Source organism: Leptopilina boulardi, unplaced genomic scaffold (assembly GCF_019393585.1).
Source record: "Leptopilina boulardi isolate dan_hultmark-lab unplaced genomic scaffold, ZJU_Lbou_2.1 LbouV2_376, whole genome shotgun sequence".
In the NCBI taxonomy this organism is placed as follows: domain Eukaryota; kingdom Metazoa; phylum Arthropoda; class Insecta; order Hymenoptera; family Figitidae; genus Leptopilina; species Leptopilina boulardi.
This window is the reverse complement of record NW_026137947.1, coordinates 842,396-869,217: the sequence shown is the minus strand read 5'-3', so window position 1 is coordinate 869,217 and position 26,822 is coordinate 842,396. Positions and strand designations below refer to the sequence as shown.

General features: G+C 27.7%; 3 protein-coding genes across 12 annotated transcripts in view; 1 reads left to right on the top strand and 2 right to left on the bottom strand.

The window, feature by feature from the left end:
• The window catches only part of LOC127287859 (zinc transporter ZIP11), a 31,510-nt gene extending 18,523 nt beyond the window's left edge, over positions 1-12,987 (bottom strand). Inside the window, exons 1-4 of one of the 2 annotated variants that reach the window (XM_051314989.1) lie at positions 12,218-12,987; positions 9,795-10,176; positions 8,620-8,771; positions 8,187-8,272 (exon numbers count right to left, since the gene is read on the bottom strand). In XM_051314989.1, the coding sequence (XP_051170946.1) occupies positions 8,187-8,272; positions 8,620-8,771; positions 9,795-10,176; positions 12,218-12,325 (728 nt within the window). In that variant the 5' untranslated portion in view covers positions 12,326-12,987. The remainder of the gene's footprint in view (positions 1-8,186; positions 8,273-8,619; positions 8,772-9,794; positions 10,177-12,217) is intronic. The other variant, XM_051314990.1, reaches the window with a different exon arrangement.
• Positions 12,988-13,040: 53 nt separating this feature from the next.
• Positions 13,041-14,843, top strand: LOC127287860 (uncharacterized Golgi apparatus membrane protein-like protein CG5021). Of its 3 annotated transcripts, none has more exons than XM_051314993.1 (5): positions 13,041-13,070; positions 13,649-13,719; positions 13,819-14,053; positions 14,192-14,434; positions 14,540-14,843. In XM_051314993.1, exons 1-5 carry the CDS (start codon positions 13,056-13,058, stop codon positions 14,603-14,605), a joined length of 630 nt encoding a protein of 209 aa, XP_051170950.1. In that variant the 5' UTR covers positions 13,041-13,055; the 3' UTR covers positions 14,606-14,843. The 3 variants fall into 3 exon arrangements, with proteins under 3 accessions (XP_051170950.1, XP_051170949.1, XP_051170951.1); XM_051314992.1 differs by having other exon boundaries at positions 14,180-14,434; XM_051314994.1 differs by having other exon boundaries at positions 13,058-13,254; positions 14,180-14,434.
• A 118-nt stretch (positions 14,844-14,961) lies between these two features.
• LOC127287858 (tyrosine-protein phosphatase Lar) overlaps positions 14,962-26,822 on the bottom strand; it is a 434,077-nt gene continuing 422,216 nt past the window's right edge. For all 7 annotated transcript variants that reach the window (XM_051314983.1, XM_051314984.1, XM_051314982.1 and 4 more), the window contains 7 exons: positions 24,455-24,594; positions 23,584-23,786; positions 23,266-23,432; positions 21,756-23,110; positions 21,423-21,652; positions 19,553-21,359; positions 14,962-19,479 (listed from right to left, as the gene is read on the bottom strand). In XM_051314983.1, the coding sequence (XP_051170940.1) occupies positions 19,411-19,479; positions 19,553-21,359; positions 21,423-21,652; positions 21,756-23,110; positions 23,266-23,432; positions 23,584-23,786; positions 24,455-24,594 (3,971 nt within the window). In that variant the 3' untranslated portion in view covers positions 14,962-19,410. The remainder of the gene's footprint in view (positions 19,480-19,552; positions 21,360-21,422; positions 21,653-21,755; positions 23,111-23,265; positions 23,433-23,583; positions 23,787-24,454; positions 24,595-26,822) is intronic.

Here is a 26,822-nt window from a genome sequence, read left to right as displayed (position 1 = left end):
TCGATAATCGATAGACCACAATCAATAATCGAAATAATTTATAATCGAGAACTCGATAATCTAAATAATCGATATAATGGTAATTGATATATCGAATAAATGAGGCAATAAAAAATCTAAATAATCGATATATCGGTAATCGAGACAATTATCAAATAAATATTTATATTTGTAACAAATAATTATTGTCTGAGCCAATCAAAAATTTACTAATGGCGCAGTAGTGGCACCCGGTATTGGCACCAGTATTGGTAACCACTACTGGTTTAGTACTGGCCGAGTACTGGCAGTTTTGTAATTTATTGTATACGAAAAGAAAGCTTTAACTGTACTGGCTCAAATATCGGCTCAGTACTGGTTTGCCAGTACTGGGAGGGTGGTACTGCATCAGTACTGATAAAATGAAAATACCAGTACTAGTTCAGTACAGACTGGCCAGCCTCGGCAGCCAATATTGAACCAGTACTGCGCCAGTAGTCAACTCTGGTATAATACTGAAATTTTTGGTTGGGAAATTGTATTTGTTTCGAAATTATTGGTTTCAAAAATTATTTGCTAAATATTTATTTGCAAAGCCATAAATAAAAAATGAGATCCATCTTTGGCGATTCAAGCCATATTTGTAAATTTAGCGATTGCATAAAATGAATCAATGATCTCTATCAACAAACCGATGATGTCAACTATCGTTGGGATAGTTTAACTGTAACTCACCACATCCATAAATGAATGATGACTCACGTTATTCGACATAAGAAAAGCAAAAAAAAAAAAAAAAAAAAAAAAAAAAACTTGTAATCCGTTTATGAATTATACATACATAATTCAAATGCGGGTGACAAGGTTGTTAGCATTATTGCACAAAACAATGTTAAAAATGTTGTTAGTTATTTTATTGCTCTTTGCATTATACCATATATTATATATATATATTTTTTCTCTGTGAATTGAAACATAAATTATTTCATAACTTATTTGTCACCAATAGAGATTGTTGATATTTCATATATACAACATTGTTAGAATTCTTTTTGAACATCAGCAATACTAAGAAAATCCTCTTATGTACTTATCCATCAAATGAAACCGTAAAAATAAAAAAAAAAAAAAAAAAAAGAAAAATCGTGTCTCTTATGAAGGGGCATCGATCGCCGCCACGTCAAATCTAGTAAAAAATTATATACTAAAGACGATTATTAAACATGAAAAAAGGAACAACCGTTCTTTATTTATGCTATCGAATTATTATATCCTAATTTAGAAACAATAAAATTAAAAAATTTTTTAATTGTTTTTGAAATTTTTTTGTTTGTTATAAAATTTATATTATTTTATATATATATATATATATATATATATATATATATATATATATATATAAATAATAAAGTTCTATTAATATAAAATGTTTATTTAGATTAACCAACAGGATGAATCAATGTCGTGGCCTGTGGTTACGTATAAATACAGTTTGAGATATATATATGAAGAAGAAACGAAAGTATATAATATGATTTGAAAGAGTATGAGGGTTAAAGTTTATCTTCTCGAACTATAACGTCGGTTCATTCATAACTGGTAAACTTCGTAAACCACGACCTTACTTCCCGATCGACAATTTTATCGTCTACATCGATGGTGAAATCGAAAAAGAAAACATCATAGTATCGCTTCACTGACCTTATCGAAGTTTTTTTTTTACTTTTTTTTTTTTTTTTAAACGGATATCATTGTAACCACAAGAGTCGAGAAAAATACATACCTATACATAGGAGGTAAAATATTCTTGACGAGCTCAAATTATATAATAATAAAATTTAACAAAAAGATTTCAAATTCTTGCAAAAATACTAAATTTCTAATAATAGTATCTTTAAAAATAAAGTCAGAATAGAAGAAACCAAAAAAAAAAAAATTATCCAATGATAAAGGAAAAAAAAGAATATGAAAAAAATTGATAAGAAAAAAAAGATAAAGATATAAAAAATATATTGAAGGAAGTAGTACATGAAAAATTAGCGAGATCTGATTCCTGGATTTTTCGTCACTTTAATGGAATTTAAAATAAAAAAAAAAAAAAGTAATTTTGCTGTGTGAAAATTTCAAGAGAAACATGATCTCAGTTTTGAAGAATGTAAAGAGGTGTTTCATGATTATAATGCAGTGAAAGGAATGTTGGAAAATACTAAACAACTCAGCTAAACATTAAAACGACGCTTATGGGCATATTTCAGAAATTTTTTTTCACTTTAAGTTCAAAGAGATATTTATTTTCAATAAATATTTTGAGCATCTGCTATGAATAAATTTAAACACATGTTTAATAATTAAATAATAAGCAAATATTGTCAATTTCAAAAAAAAAAAAAAAAAACATTAAAATATTTATTCAATTTGTAATTATTAATTATTTAACTTGTTAATAATCCTAATTAAAAAGAACAAAATTTAAATTAAAAAATAATTCACAACTTTCAGGAAGTCAATTTTTCATTTGGAGAATGTTAAAGAGCTTTTAAAGTGGAATAACTGGTGCAGTTAATCTTTTTTTTTTGCAAAAAAAAAAAATATATTTATATATATATATGTATACTCATACTTATTTTTGTTCATTGAAATAAAATGCTCTTTTCAACATGAAAGTACTTTAAAAAGTTACCGTTACATTCTAGGTAAAGTGCTCTTTCAAATTTAACCAAAAGTTTCGGAAAACTTTCTAAATACTTTCTCAATGGCAGGTTCTGCTTTCTACAATTGAATTTATCGAATAGGAGGGAGAAAAACAATAATGCAACATTAATCATCGAGTGATGGAATTAGAATATCATTTTTTTTTTTTTTGGAAAAAAATTCGATATTATTGTTTTTCAAACTGATTATTAATTTTAAACAGATCAAAAATTGTAGAAAATAGGGAAATTTTAAAAAGAATTATCAATATTAGAAAGAGGAAATATCCTCTTGATGAAGGAATATTTTTTTTTTGAAAAGTTTTTTGTATATAAATTCAAAAAGTTCCCGGGAATTGACCACCGGAAATTCTTGCGGAAATTCCGATACATTTTTTTCATATAATTTAGCACAAAAAATTTTCTTCAGAGAATATAAAAACTCTAAAATTCGACAATGAGAAAGTTCTAGAGTATCAAATTAATGTGCATATTATAAATGCTATTTTGTCAAATTGTTTAACTTTATATTTTGTAAAATCAATTTATTTTTACTTTTCGCTAACGCTTTTGGGCATGTTGACTTATTTTTTTTGTAAAAATTTGCTACTAGGAAGTCCCCAGATATTTACCCATTGTGCTGTTTTTTATTTGGTGAAAAATTAATGAGTACAATAATTTATTGATATAAGAAGATGCAAATTCGTCAGAAAAAACACTACGTGGAATTAAGAAAAACTTTAAGACGTAATTCAATTAATTATATAACAATATATTGTAACTGGACATGAATTAATATTAGGTAAAAATATGGAAACTTATAATATTTTGAAATACACTTTTGCTCTTTTAATTATTATAAAATAATGTAAATTTAAAAACTATTGCATTTAATTTGATGCATTTTAAATTTGGCACCATTATCTATATACATGGCTGGCATTCATATGCCTGTCAATTCACAAGTTCCGAACCTAAAAGTTTTGTTTGATTAGTTTCATAAATAGTAAAAACAAAACGACTTTAAATAAATTTTTCTTAAGTGCAATGTATAAAATGTGTTTGTTCATTATAAACAATAATTTTAATTCAGTTATGTTGAAAAACAGAGTTCTTGTGCTAAATTATATGAAAAAAATGTATCGGAATTTCCGCAAGAATTTCCGGTGGTCAATTCTCGGGAACTTTTTCAAATATCAAAAAAAAATCTGAGGGCAATGTTCAAATTTTTCGATATACAAAAAGGAAAAATATTTACTCATTCAATTGGATAATAAAGCATTGGACAATCAGCGTGAGTCAACGTGAGCTATTTTAGAAATAGATCAGAAGCGAGGACTCCCTGCATTACATGCAACTATTGCACGAGAGAAAAAGAACAGTATCGTCAAACGGTTGAGTGGATATCCGCTTAGAAATTAACCGATTGCTTCTTTGACTTGAATGAACAAGGAGGCATTTCCTATTAATGACAAGAAACGAAGGACAAGGCACAGTGCACCTGTATGCAATTTTTTTTTTTTTTCTTTTTGATTATCTGAAAGAAACTAGCAAATTTTTTTCTTATTTCTTTTAATTTTCAAAACATATATGTTTCATGTAAGCATGAGGTGTTTGGTTACATATAGAGAGAATGTAAGAGACACGTGCGGGGAGGAGGAAAAAAGAAGCAGCTGACAGTGATAGACCACGATGATGTTACTTTTAAATATGCGCGCAAGTAACGGGTTAATGATAACGCATATCAGCACAAAACGATGTTGCTAAGCGATCAGCATTTTTGTATGTATATCAATTTCTATTCTATATATTTCTCCACATTTTCCACAATATTGAACTAAACTATTTTTCTATTAAAAAATGTCTTTCATTTTTTTTTTTTTTTTGCCTACTTTCTACTTTTTCTATTTTATTTTTCATCGTCATCATTGTCGTCGTCTTTCTCAATGAAATCATTCACATGAATAAAACGTAACTGAAGCTCATATTTTATAGTTTTCAGAATAAACTTCCAGTTTTATAGTTCGCTATAAAAACGAAACAGTTGTGTTTTACAAATTATTATAAAACGCCTAAAGGCATTCTATATTGCACTTTAATGTATATTTACAGAACTATATAATTATATAATATTATAAATTTTATTCAGTATTTAATTGATAATAGTCAAGTATAATTGAATAAAATAAATTTTCTTTGAATAACTTTTAATTAAAAAAAAAAAAAGTCTCATTCTCAAATAAAAGATCTTGCTATAATAAATAAGACAGTATTCGCAAAGTGATTTGGAGAAAGTAGAAGAAGATATACATAATTTGAAATGTCTCGACAATTAAAATATTGATTAATAAAATACAAAAACTTTAATTAATTTTGACAACCGATTAATTATAATGCAGTGAAATATATATTTTTTCAAATTGAGTCTTTTTTCATATTAAAATTAAATTTTTTTTTATTTAACAGTGATGATGGATATTTTTATCGAATTTTCCTTTTTTTCAGAAATAATTTTTGATAAATAGTCGATTATTGGTTCTAATAAAGAAATTATTGGTTTGAATATAGTTTATTTAATTTAAATAAAAAAATTTGATAATAGCCAAGTAACCGATTATTTGAATGAAATAAATTTTTGTTGAGTGTAGAATAATAAAAAGCGCGAGATGATGAGATTTAGCGCTACATATATAGTTAAATGACCGCGAAAGATCAGTGACCAGTGACGGATGATGATTTCGCGCCTCAACTATATATGTATATATATATATATAAAGATTTAAAATCCACTCGATATTTCTTAATTATCATGAGGAGAGCGCCGCGTTCACTTAGGAGGATTCTTAATAGCTTTTCGAGAGGAGGCCTCTCTCTCTCTTTTTCTCTCATATATATATATAAGAGACCGAAACTTTGAGAGCGCGCAAGAGAACCCGCGCGTCATTTGAATGCGATGGAATGCTGGTTCCAAGGCGGCTCATCTGAAGTTGAGTTAGGTTCGATTGCTCAACCGCTCAAACAACTTGAGAGAGAAAGAGAGAGAGATAGTATGTATACCAAAGCACGGGGCACCTTAACATTAAATACGACGGTGTGATTCTTTGTGTGTATTTTATATATATATATATGCAACAAACATATACATAGGTACTTTAGATTATGTGTACCACATACTAACACAAAAAGAAAACTGCCACGACAGTGTGTTCGCCAGAAGCTTTCTATGCTGTCACACATTCCTGAATCAAATTAAAAAACAAACAGGCTACGTGCCAGCACGTTCATGCCTTCGAGGGTTCACTTTTCTGGGGTGTACAAAAATTATTTGGGAATTCAATTTTTGAAAAATTTCCCGCTATTCATCATTATAATTATAGATATTCAGAAAAATCAAATTACTTCAATGAAGAATAAAATTCAACATCAATTTCTCTATAATATAACACTAAGAAAATTCAATGAAGAAAGATAAGTGAAGAAACAAAAATGCAAAATTTGATGAAAATTTATCTAAAAATAGAAGGAATGTAACAAAGAGATTGATTACAGAGAAAAAGGGTCGATTTTAGGGACACGAACTTTCACCAAAAAAAAAAAAAAAAAGAAGAATATTTTTGTTAATATTCGGTTGAATGCTTTTGAAGAAGACAACTAGGTAGAAATCACGTCGACTTGAATCGAACTTGTAGAATCCATCTTTTCAATCCAAGTTCGGCCCCCTCGTTTCACCGCGTGTGTAGGTATATATACTTGCGGCCACAATATAAAGAGCAGAAGAAAGAAGAAGAAGAAGAAGAATCCTCTTCTCAGAATCGCACCATCAGATATGGCGTCTAGACTAAAGTAGCGCCACAGGACCCTGGTGGACATTGTGTTAACTGCTGTCCATATATTTCTGAAACCCTGAGAAAACTATAAAGAAAAAACAAAATCATCAGATCCTAAAAAAATTCCCTTTAAATTAGAAATATAAATCAAGATATCCAAATTTTTAATTAGTTTTCCAATTTTCTTCAACGTTGAAGTTATTTTTAATTTATTCATTTCAAGATTGCCTTATCTTTCGAAAGATATATGAAACTTCTGAGAATAATGAAGAAAAAAAAGAAAGAAAAAAAAAAAAAATTAAAATTTTTCGAGTTTATAATTTGATGGTGTCAAGGTTTGAGTATTGTCGTGCTTGAAAATTAAATACGTGCTAAAGAAAGCAAGTTTGAAGGTATATAAAGGCCTGGGTGAATGTTTTTGGTGGGGGCTTTGGAATGCGCGGCGCCTAGGGCTCGTTGGATTCCAGGGCCACACGTGCCCCCTGCTCCTCCCCCGCCACAAACCATTGCCAATAAACTTTGCCTCCGGGTAGTCGACGCAGAGAGCCGACCACCATGGAACTCATTCATGAGGCGCACTTCCTATACCACTATACATATATATATATATATGTAGACGATTCCACTTTGGATGATGCAAGAAGAAGTGTATGCTTGCTGCTACCATCTCTTGGTAAAATGTTCAGATTATAAGACGAAATCAAATTCTGATGATATGATGAAAAAAAAAATTTTTTTAATCTAAAACGAAAAAATTACAGTTAGCAAATTAATTAACAATTTGAAAGCTGTTGCTAAAAAAAAAAAAATTTCGAAAAAGAGAGAAATCGATCAATTTCGATTGAAAAAGAAGAGATCTTTCAGCTGAAAATTATTTTTATCCTGCGAGCATAGAAATTTTCTTTGATCATCAATTTCTTCATTTTTAATGAAAAAATGAACTTTAGAGAAAATTTTTATCCCGCGAAAAGGAAGCAAAATACCAAAAATTTCTAACGAATGATATATTTTCCCCTTTTTTTTTTTTTTTTTATTAAAAAGTGAAGAAAAGAACATCCAAAAGATTTTTGAAACTATATTCTACGGACAAATTTCTATAAAAAACGAACAAAGAATAATTAAAGAAAATTATCAATTTTATTCCACTGCTTAATTTTTTTTTTGTAGAAAGATAAGAATTTTAGACCGAGATAGAACTAAATTTTCATCAATATTGGAAAAAAAATCCTCTTAACATTTTATGTTTAGTAAAATATATACAAGAAAGAATGAAATATGAAAATGAAATATTTTCATCTTCACATCTCAAATAATAAATAATATTGATTAATGATTTGAAAAATAAGAGTTAAAATACCAATTTTTTCCCAAGGTGAGCACGTGTACTTCTTTTTTTTTTTAACGAGCCAAAGAAATGAGATTATTGTAATAATTACCGCAAGTGAATGTTCATAATGAGGCAATAATACCTGGTGTAATATGACGTTAATTGTTTTTTAATGAATAATAAATATTTTTAATGTACTCAACATTTTTTTAAAATGGTGTTATTTAAAAAGAAGAGTTTCTTTTTTTTTATCTAATTTCGATAAAAATAAAGTCAATATTTCGAAATTACTGTATATAGCTTCCTCATCGAGGAAATAAAAATTAGAATGAATTTTTTAAATATAGAATTTTCATCTCTTACCTTGCACTTTCAAATGTTGCTGAAACACTGCTTCCTATTGCTCCAAATCCAACACCAACAGCCAATCCTTCAGGAATGTTGTGTACCTTAAAAGAAAAATTAAATTATTAATTATAAAAAGTTTACATTATTAATTAATAAATTCTCAAATAGGTAATCAATTTAAAAATAATTTTTTCTAAAGTAATAAATTGTTAGAAATTTAGATTCAGTGTAAAGGAATTTTTAAATTAAAAGAAATTAAAATATAATTGATCTGAATGTCATTGTTTTACAATTGACGATTTTTTTTTTTGGTCTTAACTAAAGAGTTTACCAGAGGGCAAAAGTTTTTTTATTAACTGAAATTGGACAGCCATTTAAAATCATTATTCACTCCTACTTTAATTTCAATCTGTTATATTATATCATTGATAAAAAAAAAAATACTCACGGTGATTGCAATAACCAACAGTAATATTCTTCTCCATTGATTATTTTTGGATTCATTTCCAGGATCCTCGTAGAGTGTTCCAACTTCTCCCGATTCATTTGGTCTTTGAATACCACTTGTTGGTCTTCTTCTTGTACTCTGTTCATAAAATCCTGTAAAAAAATTGTCATTCATTGTTAAAAATTGTCCACTTCTTAATTCGAAAAAAAAAATAAAAATAAAAATGATCTCAACACGCGCACACTCCTCAATTAATTCAAGCAGAACATTTAAACTAATTTTTTTCTGTCAATTTCGTTTTTTTTGTTAATAATCATATTACCAATAATCCAGCTTACGAAGTGAAACGGAAGACACTTATCTTTTTATAAGTAAAAAAGTATGCATTTTTTTTCTGCAGGCATGAGTAACAAGATCAGTCAAATTCTTTCACAGTTATTTGAATATTTAGAAAATTAATTACCTATGGAATAATTCTCCTTATATCTCTAGAGGAAATTTAATGTATTTCCTGATTTTTACTTTTTTTTTCAAAAAAGGCAAAATTACAAATGTCATTTCAAGGTTTGTTTGCACTATTTTCTACAAGGTTTATGTGATTTTAATTTGTGTCACTGGTTATTGTTAAACGAAGCTTTAAAGGCGCCAATAGAATATGCAATTGTTAGAATAAATTAAGTGTCATGCAATTTTCGTATACACGAGATCAAAACGGTAAAATTGCATGCATTATCCTGACCAATTATTTAAGAAATTAAATCTCATCAACCAGAAAAATTTTTTTTTGGTAATTTTATCAACAATTAAATATAAAACAAATTATCATCAAACATATTTTCGTCGCATTGGCAGATTGCAAAAAAATAAGTACCTTCATTTAATATTCTCTAAATTAGAAAGAAAATTAGAAAAACATTTTTTATACATAAAAACATTTCTTTTATACTATTTCTTTGTATGTTATAAAATTCGTTTTCATTTTTAAATAAAGAAAAATATAATTCCAACAATAGAAAGTACTTATTTTTGGAAATCTGCAAAAATATAAAATCAAAGAGGGGCGAGTGTACACCGACGTTTATTTTATAACAACTGATATCATTGTTCAAGCCTACAGTAGAAATTTTTGTTTGTTTTACCAATAGACAAAAAAAAAAGAATTATTTTTGCAATACCATCGATTGTGGTTGACTCAATATGCGAGTACTTATTGCGGCCAGAAATATGCTTTTCACTAACTAGTTGGTTATCGTCTAAGTCCTCGTCACTCTTTAGTTTTGCAAGAGTCTTGCTTCTTTGTTTCGTACCGACTGATTGCATTGCTAAAAGCACATTGGGGGACTGAATGCCAAGGATGGATATCAACACGTCCGTTCCATAAACAAAAGCCGCGCCAAGAAGAAATCCAATGCCAACAGGTACAAATGCAAATTCTCCCTCAGCTCCATATAATTTGCTCTCTTTTGCCATTTCAATTGCTGGTGACAATAGCGACCAATAACTTGCTGCTATCATAACGCCAGCGGCAAATCCAAGACTGGAATCCAGAAGTTTACGCTGAAATGAAAAAAAAATCTAATTAATAAAATTTAATTTTTCATTTATTTTAATATTAATTTTTTTATCGTTTATTAAATTTTAATAATTCAGTATTTTTATTAAATTTTTTTTCCTCTATTTTCTGGATCTTTGATCTGATTTGTTTGAATGATTTTAGAACTCTAAAAAGAATAATATCGACTTTTTTTACAAACAAGGTTACGATATTTAGTGCATTAGATGTTAAACAAGGTTCCAATAAAGTCAATGAATAGAAACATAAAAATAAAAAATAGAATATTATATTTAATCTAATCTAGTGTTTCAACGATTCATAGAAAAAAAAGAGAAAAATTACATCACTGATAAATTCTTATATTTTGTCAATTCTGCGCAAAATCTAATCATTATCTATTTGAATAATATTTTTTTAAAATTAATTTCCAAGACAGGGGAATTTTTAACATAATAATATTGATTTAATGTTTATTTGAGATGTTAATATTTAAAATAAAGATTCTCATATACAAGAGTTAGAAATAATTTTTTTTTTTTTTTTAGGAAAATAAATAATAAAATATAAATACAGTTCCCTAAGATTCAATTAAAATTGGTGTCAAGGTACACACTCAATAATGAATTACGATGAAGTGTTAACATTTTAAGTTTTATGATGTCAAAGTATGACATTAAAAAGTGCAATAAATTCACACAAAGGAAGAAATGCGTATTATTATATTGTTGAAAAGTCCTTAGATACTCTTAACTAAAATTAAATAATAAGCAGTAAATTTAGATTATTAAATTAAAAATCGCTTTTAAAAATAGACAATAAAATTTTATTTCGTTTATATTCTTTTAATGAATCATTTAGGTAATATTAAAGAATTCCTTAAAAGTTCAGATAATCCTGCTAAATTATTTTCTTTAACTTATATGAAAAAATTAATTTCCTATTTTCTTCAAATGTTTTGCAATTATGAAATAAGATAGAGAAACAAGAAAAAAATCTAAAACATACTAAATGTTATTAAAATGAAAAAAAAAAAAAAAATAATTTCCACATGCACTTTATATTATTTTGATCGTGGAGAGATAACGCATTTCTTTGAAACTAAAAGGAGAAGAAATTAATCTCCGTTTTACCTGGCTGTCAATTTCCTTATTTTTAGAGATATTATTAGAAAGTATTTCATATCAGTGAGCTAACCAGCGGAAATTAATCAAATATTGTATTTGAATTAACACATTTATCGTACACGTGAATCACAAAAGTGAGCAAGAAAAAAAAATCACAAGTTGAATCGTGAAATGTTTTTAACATCATAAATCTTTGCCAATTAGTATTGTTAATTTAAATTCTTTATTTTGATGAATAAAAAAAGAATGATAATAATATATGAATATCGAAAACATATGTTTAATTTTCAAAATAATTTGATTTTTCATTGACTTTTTTTAAAAAATCATATTTACATTCTTAATTGTTTAATAATAATAATGATATTTGAACTTTAAATTATTACACTAAAAAGTTCTGATAAAATTTTTCTTAGTCATGCATCTTATCTACAAAATTTAATACATATTGAAGTAAATTTGAAACAAATTCCCAATCACATTCTATTGTTCTCTAAATTAAATAAACTAAAAGTTTTCATTTATAATTGTATTGCAAACAAATTTATTGTTGATAAATAAATTTTACTTGACCTAAAGAACTCTGACAAATAAATTCTATACCAAATAAATATTTATTTGGTATTTTAACAAAATTTATTCTTTTTCTCAGTTAAGTATTAAAGATACATTGAAGATTAATTAATTTTAAATTAAAAAATAAATATAAAATAATTAAATACCTAAAATAAATTAAAAAATAAAATAATGACTCGACAAAGAAATAAAAATTTTTTTTCAATTTTTTTTAATATACATTTATAAAATTGCCAAAACATGAAATAAAGATATTGTTTTGTTTATAGCAGTAATTATTATTCAATTATATATATATTATGTTATGATTAAAAGATAAGATAAAAAAAAAGAAATATCTTACGTGTTTTCCCCTAATGAAAATGACCAAGGCAGCACCTAAAGCTGTTAAACCCCAGGTAAATAAAGTACCTAATAGGGTTTGAGTAATTGGTGCGTATCCTTTCAGCATGATTGTTTCTTTAATGAAAAATTATATTCTGGATTCCTGGTGATACTACTGTTTACCCTCAAAGCGAATTGAAAGAAACTGATTTGCGAATTCTCGTTGACGTGCACTCAGTCCCCCTTATCTCAGCTGCCACCACCATATCACCATTATTATTATTTCCACTCAAATACAATTGACGATAACCCTGCACCTGCTTCAAGTTCCCTTGACATTGTATATATGATGCAATGAGTATAATGAACTCGATAATTTTCAGCTTTCATTAATTATTTACAAATTATACGATTGATGCGATAACCCCTCCACTATATACGATAGATTCACTCACACTTTTTTTCGTTTTGCATTCAACAAGTTTATTATTTTTCAATGTTTATGCAAAAAGAGGTAGAAATATACACAATTTATTTAATTGCAATGGCAAGAATTTCATACAATCACCTCTCGACAATGGGGTTTTGATAGATTATCATCGTTATCACAATAATTCACTTATTTCCTGTTTTGTTTCAAGCAGATTGATTCATTTTCTAATTGTTGAAATGTAGATTTATTATTATATGATGCCCGGGAATGGAATTTATAATTAAACTTGTAGTAATTATAAACTTTAAATGCGCGTATATAGATAATTTGACAGCCGCCTTCGCCTATCTAATACAACTTAACCTCAAATTTCTGACGTGGCGCGTCAGATAGCAGACGACGCAGAGAAAATGACATTTTAAAAATGGCGTCTGCTTCGGTAGGTGTCTCGTGTTTTTTGTGATTATTTTGGTGTTTAATTTTTACAACTTTTCATATCTTTTTCTATTTTTGTTTATTACAAATCACGAGACATTCAGACATCCTGTTGTTAAAAGCTATTAAAAAATTGATAGCTTTTTTCCACGTCCTGGAAAGCTGCTGTTCGCTATTGCATGTGACGTGTATGTATGCGTTATTTTTTTGACGGGATTTTTTGACAGTTCATTAATTATTTATTAGTTAAGAAAAAAGTATTTTAATTTATCGAATATTAACGTGATTTATATTATATCGAAACATTACAAATGAATAATATATATATTTTTTTTAATTTTATTATTGATGAAGATAACCTATTTTCAACACGGGTGTATTTTATTGATTTTTAAGCCATCAAATGTGACTATTTATTTTTATTGTTTTAATAGTATATTAAACTTCTTTTTAAAATAGATTTACTTTCTAGCACATTTTATATTTGCTTGACATTTGCACAGCTTGTGTAATATCTTTGATTTATTTTGTATAGAAAAATGAAATTAATTATCGTTATTATAATTAAAATTTGGAATTTAGGTACCTTTACTCATGGATGACGATACGATAGCATTTGGGGAGGAGGATGAGGCGACACAAAATAAATTTAAGTAAGAATTGTGTAAATTAATAATAATAATAATTGTTGATTAGTTTGAAATTATTGGGATTTTTTTTTTCTTATTATAATTTTTCTTATTCTTTTTCAGACATCCTTACGTTACAATATTTCATTTGGCATTCAGGATTACGGCCCTTGTTGTTTACTTATTTTATGGAGTGTATTCAGATAGTTTTATAGCAGGTTTCGTTTTAGTTATGCTTCTTCTTTCAATGGATTTTTGGACTGTGAAAAATATAACAGGAAGACTGATGGTTGGTTTAAGATGGTGGAATTATGTGGACGACGAAGGAAAAAGTCATTGGATTTTCGAATCGAGAAAGGTTTCATTTGATTTTTAAATTTCTATTATTAATGATAACTTTTTTCATACAATTCATTATATTTCCTATGAATGAAAATGTAATTGTATTAAACGAGATGTCTGCCATATGCCCTGTGTGTTTCAGGGTTCACAACAGAATCGATTACATGATTCCGAAGTGCGAATATTTTGGCTCGCATTAATACTCTGTCCTTTAATTTGGGCTCTTTTCTTTTTTGTCACATTATTTGGATTTAAATTCAAGTGGATGCTATTGACAATTATGGCACTTGTTCTTAATGGTGCCAATCTTTATGGTTACGTGAAATGTAAAATGGGTGGAGATAAAAATATTTCTTCAGCGACAAGCGAATTTCTCAGGAAACAAGTTTTACAAAATGTATGTTCTGTGAATAATCAATTTTATTTTATTTTTATTTTGTAAAATAATTAAATTTGAAAGGCTTAATTAAATTATAATTAACAGTAAAATAATTGTTTACAGATGGCGTCAATGATGACAAAGAGTCCTCAGACAACAAATCCAAATCAATCTGGAAATATAATTTAAGAAGAAATGTGATCGATATAATAATCGTAAATTGAATATAATATCTATCGTTAAGTGAATTGTAAATACATGCCCAATAGACTTTTTTCAATTCAAAAGAATTAATAATAAAGTGAACACTTTGTTGTGTAAATTCAAGGCAAAAATAATTTTATTCAGAATATATTAATTATTATTATAATTTACTATCTTTTTTATTTTTAAAAAAAAAGTAATAAAAAGATTTATTAATATTTCATTCTTATTGTTAATTTTTTAAATGCTAAAAAAATTATTCTTTAAAAAATTTATCAATTCATTTCTAAATCAAAAAATTGATTTATTTAATGAGATAAGGGAGTCGAAAAAATGATTGATACGTTAATTACTAGTTTATTGATGCCATACGGCAATACATATTGTACAATGCAGTGTCAACAGTCTTCTAATACGCAGTATTTATGATAATTTTTTTTTTCTTCGTAATTGATAACATTTTATTTACTACTCCTGCTCTAAATCATTTTATTCCATTCCGGAAGAAAGTATCACAAAATAATTTCTCCATCTCATTCGCTTATCTACTCGTGACGATTTCGTTTCTGTTTCGTTCTACATTTTACAAGTCATTCCTTCTAAGCTTGTACTGCAGTCATTTGAATCTCATTTTTATGAATTTTAGAACTATACAATGTGTGCGTGGACATAATTTGCGAATGAGTTAAAAAAAAACGTAAATATATTTTAATAAAACTCGACAGTAGATCGAATGTTTAAAAAAATTATTCCTCTTTTTATGAAACGAATACAGTGCAAATCTTTTTAAATTTATGGACTCTAATTTTTAGTTTAAATTAAAAAAAAAATAGTAAAAGATATGTCTTTCAAAAGAAAGAAAATATGAATTAAAATAAGTAAAATAAAAGAATAAAATAATATTGGTGAAGAAATAAATATAGAAAATTTTTAAAATAATTAAATTAAATTAAAGAATTTATAGATTTAATATTTTTGCAATGAACATGAAATTTGGAATAGTATGCACTCAATCACAAATTTTTAATGTGTTTTAAGGAATTTATTTGTCACAAATTCTGAACATATGGGACACAAAAAACTTAAAGCTACGCATTAATGAAGAATTACAATTTTTAAATATAAAATAATACAATTCATCAGTTCCTTTTTTTCCACTTATGTTATATACAATTTTCGATTTTTCGATGATTCAATTTACAGAAAGAAATAAAAGAATTAATTTACACAAATTTCTAAACGGCAAATATAAAATTTTTTTTTTTTTACCTAAATTTAGTACCTATTTAATTTTAAATTACTAATTTTGTTCCAATACAGTCTGACAATAATAATAGTAATAATAATACAAATAATATATAGTAATAGTAATACAAATAATATAAATCTCTGCGTAAAAATAGTCTTGTTTAGAAAAATCTTAATACAAAATAATAAAATAAATGCAGTTTGTTTTAAGTGTTATATTCGATCTACTGTCACAATTACTCAATTTTAAATATAAGAAGTAAATTAAATAAAATAAAAAAAAAAATGAGAAACTAATATTCTCATATAGCTAAAAAATGAAAAGCATCTAAAAAAGTAGTTTGCAAGTTGATTTGTAAAAATGTATAAAAAAGACAATGTTACAAAGTATAAAAATTGTATGAGGCTTTTTATTTAAACATCATGTGTCTTAAAGTTTTTTTCTAAATTTGTTATTTTTCTTTGTTTATTGTGAAAAAGTAAACATTTTATTATTTAAATGAATTATTTAAATTTGTTTAACTGAATTCTTTAATTGTTTAATTAAATTTTTTTATTTATTAATTAAATTATTTAATTAGTTTATAATAAATATAAAATTTTAATAAAAATAATAATAAATTATTTTTGCATAAAAAAACTTTTAAAAAAGCAGGAGAAAATATTAAAAATTCTTTTAATGTAAATTCAGACAAAAATTACAAGAAAAATGTTAAAATTAAAAGCCACATACACAAAATGATGTCTAAATATTTTTAAGTAAAATCTGGGGTTCTAGATTATTAAAATTTACTTATATATACCGATAGCATGGAAAATATTCACATGCCACTAAATCGTGTTTGCTCTCTCTCTCTCTCTCTTTCTTTCTCTCATCTCTTCAGAATAATATTTATAATAATATATATCTATGTATATATTATTTTTCTTATATAATATTTATAATGTTGTTAATGACAGATGGTGCTTTTATTTACACACAATTGTAAATTCCTGACCCTCATTGTATTAATAAAATAATGGAATGATTGTTAAAGTACAATAGGTGCACCGAAAAAAAACTATATATATATATAAATAGAAAAAATAAAAATGAGAATAAAATATTGATAACAGTGTAGTAAAAATAATATAGATCACTGGTGCTTATTAGTTGTGCCAAGAAAATATCAAAAATAAAAAAAAATTTGCTTATTGCTTTCGTCACATTATACTTATGACACTCTATACAATAGTCGAGGCAGTTTGTACCTTTTTATGAATAGTTTATCAAAGAAATGTACAATACGGTACAAATATGTACTCGTAAAAATCGGAGGACATAAATAAGCGTGAGCTTATTGTCATTACAGACCGAAGAATTAATGTACAAAGTTTTAACTAGATTGTATTCGAATACTTACACTATTTAGTCAAAAATTTATTTAGTTTCAATATAATTTTTTTCCATATTTTTGTTATTCTCTTGGTCTCTGTTAATGCATTTATAATAAATTCCGCTAACTTTTAAATACAAGGGGACATTTTTGTACATAGATAGCGGAAGTGATAATTGTTTACAAGATACAAAATAAGAGTGAGAAAGAATTTTTTTTGGAGCAATTTGTATTTTTAGGAGAGTTAAAAGAAATTTTATTTTTATATTACTTAAATTCACTCGAATAAAAGAATGTATTTTAAATAAAAATTTTAAATTATATTTAATTTAAATTTCAAGTTTAGTATTATACATTTTTATTATTTTCAATTTTTATTTATTTTCTCTTTGTGTTAAGTACGGTAATAAATTTTGTACTTATTCTTAGTATTTTTTTTTTTTTAGTTTTGTTCTTTTTTGTGTACTCATACATAAATGAAAATATTTTTATTCTTTTTTTTCATGAAAATAAATTTGAAATTGAGACAACAATTTTTTAAACATAGTACAAATTGCTCCGGAAAATATAAATGAACGAAAAAGAAAGAAAGAAATGAAAAAGGTTGAAGTGCGACTTTGTACATGTGATTTTCTTTTTCTCGAGGGCGCAGGTCAACAGTACGTGATTTCAACATTCAGTATCTCTATATATAAACTATTTTTTTTCCACACGTACCTGATATCATTCAAAAGGAAATGAATCCTTTCATTCATTAATTCGCATAAACTTCACATTCCTAATGGCATCTCTTAAACTATGCTTACAACAGTTTTTTTTTCTTTTTAGTTACGCTCTAATTAAAATAATAGTTTTTAGGTATTGAGAAGTTCCCTTATCGTGCACATTGGATATGGCATTTTAACAGTTGTCAAGGTTTGGCAGTATGGCAATTTTCTTGTCAGTGAAAAAAGGTCACGTCTCCTTTTGTCATTTTTTTTTTTCATTAAATATATTATTATGTCAATATAATTTTTTCCCTTTGAAATGAAATTTTTTTTTACCTATAAACTACAAGTAAAAGCACTTGTAGTAAATTGAGCTTTGATATGAAGCTCTTGACTTGATTTATATGTTATTTCGAAAAAAAACATGTACTCTACGGGGTAAAATATGCCTGATGGGCATTATACAAAATGTTAACAGAGAGTCATGTTTTATTTTTTGTTTTTGCTTATCCTAGATAGTCGTTATTGAAGGAAGCACACATCTGTATTGAGTATTTAAGAGTTTGATCAGTGCCAATGATTTCTTTCATTGAAAAACAGTATACGAAAGAGGCACGAGAATCTAGGGTTTTTGGAACCTTTTTAATTTTTTTTTTTTTTTTTTTTTTTTTGATAGGAACGTAATATTGGAAGGCTTGAAGCTCGAAATTTGAAAATAGAAAAGCTTCGAATCTTCAAATATTTCTCTTTGGACAAAAGCCCTTTTATCCGAATTTTATCAAGAAGAGAAAATGGTAATTCGACTATTTTTTTTGAAAAGACTATAGCTAAGTTGAGAAGAAGTTCCAAAAATTTGTTTTAAATTAGAAAAGTGTAAATTCAAGTCAACAATTATATCGATATGTTTAGCGTAACGTTATACGCTTTATTATTATTTTTTTTTATCTAAATCACTCAATTTGTCTAATTTCGATTTCTATTATGCGCCGAAAGAAAACAATCACTATAATTGAGACGGAGAATATTGTGGCTTTTTTTTTGTTTGTCACATTTATCGGTTTTTCGATTATTTTTCGCTTTAGGACACTGGGAGTCAAATGAACACATTTTGTCTTCAGATTGTACTCGAGTTTTGCTGAGAGATTATTCATTTTCCTGTTTCTCAATGCGCCTTCGTGTTATATATTTTTTGTTCATTATCGGCAGTTTCATTATTTCTTTTCTTTTTTTTTGGAACCATTTCATTTGCTTTTCTTGAATATTGATAAATACTAACTTCTTAACACGGATATTGACTGGCTTTTGTTCGTATTAGAGGAAAGACAAGCTATACATACACACATACACAATTCATCTTACGAAATTAAACCCGTCGTACTTTTGCTCTCTCTCCAATATCTCGATTTCTTCTCTCACCTCTATCCCTCGGCACCTCCCTAGTCTCGCGAATTTCCGCTTGTCAGTTGGCGTAGTGATCGAAAGAACCTAAATATTCCAGACTAGCACGATAGCAGAATTGATATTGATCCTGAAATTTAAATTATTTATTTTATTCTCATATCAATCGATTTTGAATTAAAAAAGGAAAAAAAAGAAATTACCTCAGTTTGAACCATTGCCGGACGTTGTGTACGCAATATTCTAACAGTTTGGAAAATATCGACAACACCCTCGTATTGCATTCTCTCTAAAACAATGCTGAGAGTAATGAAAACTCCAGTTCTTCCAACACCTGCACTACAATGAACAGTGATAGGACCATCCTGACCAAATTGCTCCTTTGTTTTGTGTACTTGACCAATAAAGTCAATAAATCCATCTCCTGATTTGGGTACACCCTGTTCGGGCCAATCGATAAATTGAAATTGTCTCACTGTACGACTTGCGCCATCCCTTGCATCAGTTACTTTAAATTCACGTAAAATATATTGTGGCATATTATATTCAGCAATTGGATCAACAACAAAACATTGATATCGAATTGATCGATCGGACGGCCAATACTGATGGCATTTTTCTCTACCCATTTCTTTTAATTTTGTCAACATTACGACAATTGTTGAATTATGCTCCCAAAGCATACGCCAAAAATCATCAGTTGTATCTTTCAATGGACCCTGAGTGGCAATATAAGCGCTACGATAACGATAGCCGTCAATTAAACTTGCATTTATATAATCTGAACCCTCAATATTGCGTTGTGGCTGTAAACAAACACGTGTACATTCATAAGGCAAAATGTGAACCAAACGATTTTTATGTTTGTTACATGGTAAATTGGCCGATATAAATCGTGTCGAGTCTGCCTTGATGTTTGATAATTTTTTAAATTCTAATTCCATACCCGTGATAATATCAATTTCAGGTTGCATTAATTTTTGTATGTGGGAATGTAAATTTCTCGCTGGTACTTCAGTATTACCACAAATAACAGCTTCAAGTAATGCATCGTGAATGAAGATATATTGATCCTCAGTTTGTACCATATAATTTCTTTGTGCTCGCAAACATGTCACATGTCCATAAATATCAATCATTTTCTCATGCCTAATTCTCTCGAGCATTGAATCAATGACAATAAAACAACCCGTACGTCCAACACCGGCGCTACAATGAACAACCATTGGTCCACTGTCAGATGGATTTAGTGCTTTAACACGACGTAAAAATTGAAGAAATGGTGCAGGATGCTCTGGTACACCATGATCAGGCCATGCGGTAAATTGTAATTGTTTAATTTCCCTTCTCTCCGAATATCCATTGCGACATATTTGAAATGTTCTAATACAATAGGTTGCCAATTCTTGTACATCACTTATTGACACTGTCATTTGTCCATAAGTTTCTGCGCCTCTTGTTGGCCAATATTGATCGCATTTAATTCTCGTTCTCTCCTCAAGTTTTGTCATCATGACAATTGTATTTGATCTTAATTCCCAGCACATTCGCCAAAAATCAGCAAATGTCTCTTGCAATGGTCCTTGCGTTGCCACATATGCATTTTGTTTTCGATAACCATCACAATAATTTGCATTAATATAATCCGAGCCGGGTATACCATCGATTGTCTGAAGAATTACACGCGAATGATCATAGGCAATTACGTTTGCATAACGATTTTTCGATGTATTCACCTCCATATTTGAATGATCCCATGTGAATTGTTGACCAGGTTCTATTGATTCGTATTCTTGGCTAAATTTAAGATTGTCATTTGCCTTCAGTCGTTCAATATGATTGCCCAATTCGCTTATTGGAATTGGTGGATGTGACATCATGCCAGGTGTTTGGAAATTTAATCGACGCATTTCCACTGGATCGGAGGGCGCTGGATTTGAACTCATATCGGCAGCCATCAATGGTCGTGTGACTGCCGCTTGATCTGGTGTTTTGCACGGTTGTCTTCGACTAGAAAAATAAAATTAAGATTGAAATGGATAAAATTAATAGGAATTTATTTTTTCTACTTACTGTTTGACAACAAATAGAAGAACAAGACACACGCAAACCATTAAGGCTGCAATTATTGGACCAATCACCCACACCATTCCAGGTTCTTGACCGCTTGTTTTTACTGAAACTTCGGGATTTCCTTCGCCAGGATTGTCTATATTGGATGGTCGAAGTGGAGGATCACCAGGAGGTACTTTTCTCATATTTAATGATAAATATTCCGAGAATGGTGACGATGTGTAAAGATGCTGTAAAAGAAAATTTTATATAAAAAACGACGTTTTAAAATTATTTTTATAATTTATTAGATTAATTTATGTTAAATATGTGAAAAAAAAAAATTGTGCGTACCCTTCGTGGAGTGTCGACAACAGCACGTACAAATACCCTGTACCTTTTGTTTTTATCCAATATTTTATTCGTATAACCATCATAAAGATCTCCATTCCCCAAATAAAAAGTATAGGGAGTCGATCTTTGGGGGAATTTAGCAGCAATGTAAGGCGGATTCTCTTTATCTTTAGCATTTTTGCCCGAAATCATATCCTCAGTTAATGCATCGGGTTCAATATTTGAATATGTCGAATTTTCAGGAACAACAACTAAATAGGAATGTGAAATGGGTCCATATTCTTCCGAAGCCGATGGTAATATCACTTGAATTTCATCATTATAAACACCATAAAAATCTGGTTTCACCATTGGTTTTGGTGCTGCCATTTGTGTTGTGACTGTTATTCTCGCTGGTGGTCGATATGAATTATCAGGAGGCACTGCAGTCACATTAACATTATATGTTGTAAATGGTTGTAGATCATCAATTATCACCGTTGTTGTATGATGATCTAAAACTTTTTCTTTACGAGGGACAATTTGCGTACGTCCCTGTCCCTGTGAATCAACAAAAGTTTTAACTGCATCAAATGAAACTTTATAATTTTCGGGATTCAGTCTTATGGGCGGTGTCCAGGAGAGTGTCATCGAGTGTGTTGATGTCTCAGGTGCTCTTAAATTCAATGGCACATCGTCAGGTTTTACTTTTACTGTTTTCTTTTCACTGAGACGACCAAGACCCGTTTTATGTCGTGCTGCAACTGCCACTGCATATTCAGCATATTTTTCCAAATTTACAAGATCTGCTGATTCTGTCAAGCCCACGGATTTTTGTTTCCATTCATCGAGATCGGCAACTGCTGTCATTGTGTAAAAAATTTGATAACCAATTATTTTACCACGACTTGGTACTGGCTCCCACCAGACTTCAACACTTGATTCTGATGTTGCAACGGCTTTTACATTCATTGGCGCACGTCCAATATCTTTTTCGGTGACAATGGTAATTTTCTCAGAAAATGGTCCACTACCACGTTGTGTATGTGCTTTAACATGAAATACATATTCGGTGTTTTCTTCGAGATTTGTAAATACGGCACGCGTACTTGTTGTATTACGATCAACAATTGTACTGTGATCATTTTTCTTGTGAAATTGTACATCGTAATTTGTGATACGACCATTTTTATGTTGTTGCAATGGTTCACTCCAAGTCACGCAAACTGTGTCGGGAGTTTGAAAGTGAAACGATAAATTTGTCGGTGGTCCGGATGGTTCACTTTCAGGACTTGCCCAATATTGCACAGCTTCCTGTCCAAATCCAATGTGATTTTTTCCAGCAACTCGAAATTCGTAGTCCACACCTCGTTCAACTTTGGAAATAAATTTCAATTATTATTATTATTTTTTTTTTCGCTCTATTAAGTTTTATAGAAACTATTCAATTGAATATAATAAATTATTAAAATTTTGGGAATTTGAAACTAGAATGTAAATAAATATTTTGTGAAATTTTTCAAATACTCACTGAGATCTGTTATTTTGAAATTTTTCTGTTCAGTTGGAAGAATAACTTCCCGAAGATTTTGTCCTTTTATTCCATATTTGACTCTGTAATTTTTTAATTCTCCATAAGTTTGTTGAGGTACGTCCCAACTTAATTCTAATGTTGTTGGATCATCTCTATGAGTTAATCTGAAGAAAAATAAATATAATTTTCATAATAATAGATTGATTTTAATTATTTTATTTTATTAATTATTTATTTATCCTGAATTTTTATAAATTAAATTAATTAAAAATTTTTTTTTTTTTAATGAATTTTTATATGTAAATATATACTAACTTTATCATCAGTTCCGGCCTGTGAGGAACACCGCCGGGAGTTTTGATTTCAACAGGACTTGAACGATTTCCATCCCCTTTTCTTGTCAGTGCAGCAACTTGAATTGTATATTTAGTGTCAGGCTGAAGACCCGTTATATTCGCTTCTAAAATGCCTTGATCCTGAATGTTAACTTGCATTGGCTCGTTGAGAAGATCTTTATTCTAAAGTAGACGGCATGAAATTAATTCAGACGCAAAAACATATATAAAGCAATGAATAATGCCAAAAGTTTCATTCAAAAATTTATGATTTTAATTCGTTTACAAAAACAAATTGAAAAAATAAAAAAAAAAAGGAAAAATAATTAAATATTTCACATAGTTGATGGAATACATTTTTTCATAAAAAATGATTCGAAAAAAAATCGATGAAAATTAAATTTATACATAACATTGGAAGTTTTTTTTTTTTAATTTCTTTTTATTGCCAATCAAATGCATTGTACGAATTTTTCACCGGAAACATTTCTATTACGTTCCCGTTTATTGCATTCCAACATTCTTTGAGATATATATTTTTTCTTTCACAATTTCATGAATAGAAAAAATTATTTATTTTGTTTATTTATTGAAAAGAATCAAATTTCTTTCAATGTTAATTAATAATACAGCAAATACATTGGAATAAAAAGCAAATTAAGAAAATGTATTCAAAAAAAAAAAATTAAATAATTAAAATTTATGAATTTTAATTAAAAAAAAATTGTTTTAATTTAATTTAAAAATTTATTTATAAAAATATTGAAAACAATTTTTTGAATTAAGAGAAATTTTGTAAAATTTTTATTTGTTTCGACTTGACTGAAAAGTGAAAATGAAATTTTACCGACCTTTTCACTAACTTCCTGTATATGAATGTGATACCCTCGAATTACTCCATTTTGATCCTTTGATTTCGGTGGCTTCCATACAACATGGATGGATGAAGAATTAATGGGCGTTGCTCTGACATCCTGAGGATCTCCTGGCACTGTAACGTAACTCAATGTTACATTGAATTCTTTATGTCCTCAATTTACTACTCAAACATACAATTACACAATTCACACATTCTCACATTCATTCTAACTTCAACTGAAAGGATTTTTTTTTTTTTTCAGAAACAATAAAGTGCAAAAATTTTTTGGATCGATGTGCTGAAAATAACAAAAAAATTTGAAAATTAAACTTATATATAATTTATAAATTAAAATATACTTATAAACTAAGAACTTAATTGCTATTAAGAAATGTAATTTAATTTTATCAGGTAATTAATTTTTTAATTACGAAAAAAAAAAAATTTGTCAACGAAATTTGTATATAGATATAAAATATAATTTTTAAGTTTTTTAGTAAGAAAAAAAAATTATTTACAAGTAAAAAAATTAGTTTTTAAGTGAATAAATTAATTTTCCGATAAAAATCAAAATTTGCAAAAAAATTATAGTTTTCATTTAAAAAAAAAAAAAAAAAAACATTCTCTACTGCAGGCGCTGCTTTAATTTGAACATAGATTTAATTATTCTGATAATGATAACTATGATCAATTTAATTTCAGTTCCCAGTAGAAATATTTAATAGCTGCAAAGAATAATAATTTAATAATAATGAGAATTTGAAATTCAAATATAGAAATAGAAAAGAAAAAAGAAAATTAAATGCAAAAACAGAATATTAAAAATGAGAAATAAGAGAAAAGGAAATAAAATGAAAAAGGAAGAATATAGAGAAAAACAGAAATAGAAAAAAATGATAATAGAGGAAATGGAATAAAAAAAAAGAACAAGCAATCACTCGCACACAACTCTTTTTTTTATCTAAAACGTTTATACGAGAACAAGAATCGTCTTACGTCACACTCTACGTCCCTAACACGAAATATCCTCCATTTGAATACCAATAATTTTTCTTTTGTATCATCTGCTTTCTTTTTCTTTTTTTTTTTCTCGCGTCTTAAAAATCGCAGAAGGCTTGAAACACGATAAGGGCGGCATTATTGGAGAGTCCATGATGAATTAGAAAAAAAATTTTTTTTTTCCTTTTTTTTATTACATATCTACATATAAGTGTCGAGGTATATAAGGAATAAAAAAGCTGTGCTTAAAAAAAACAAAGCAACATACAAATCGCCGTCATATTTTAATAATAATAATTGAAAAAATTTGTGCTCATATATTTGGGAATTCAAAACAGAGTGTGGATTTAAAAAAAAAATTCTATTCCGCATATTTACAAAAGCGGAGGCTGACATAGTAATATTAATGATAATAATTAAAAAAAAAAGTAAATAATTACTTAAAAATTAATAGCATACATGTGTCATGGACAGTCCAGTATCCGACGTACAAAAAAAAAAAAGGAGTCGCGTGTAAAAAATCGTAGAAAAAAAAATATTTTTATTTTTGCAACATATAGAGATCAATATAATAATGAAAAATAAAAAATTCAACACTGCCTATCTACGTTCGAGGAAAAAGATCATTACAGCTGCTACTATAGAGTTTCGCTCGTGTTTTGTAAACAAATACCCCACTGTAAAAAATCATAAATTTTTTTTAATTTTTTTAATTTAAATATATTTTATGATTGGAATTTAAATTTTTCTCGTTAGGAAAAAATTGAATTATTATTTTTTTTTAATGCAATAAAAAATAAATTATTAAAATTTTAAATATTCTCTTTTTTAAAAAAAAAAATTTTTTTTTAACAATATAAAAATCATGATTATTACAGCAGGGTAAGATAAAATGCAAATTGAAGTATATAAAATGAAAATTCACACGCCTGGCAAAAAGGTATCAAACTGTGTACAACCGTAAAAATACTGTTCTACAAAATAAAAAAACACCCATCATAGCGAATTGTCTGCTTTATCAAAAAAAAAAAAAAAAAAAAAAAATTATATATATAATATAGAGTATAACAAAATGATACACTAGCAACGCGTTTCCTACAGTAGTGTTTCGTATATATATATATAGGATATAAAATGGTCAGCAAAAAATATATAATTAATATTGAATTTTCATATTATTATAAGACGAGTTATAATAATTTTTAATAGTTTTTTTTTTCTTTTTTTTAAGTTTTGTTTTGTTGTTGACAGAATACTCACTTTTTTCAGCTGCGCCCCAAAAGTCGCCAAAAAAGTAGGAAAAAATTCATAAAAAATCGTGTCAACTTTCGCACGTATATTAATAAAGAAAGAAATTGTGT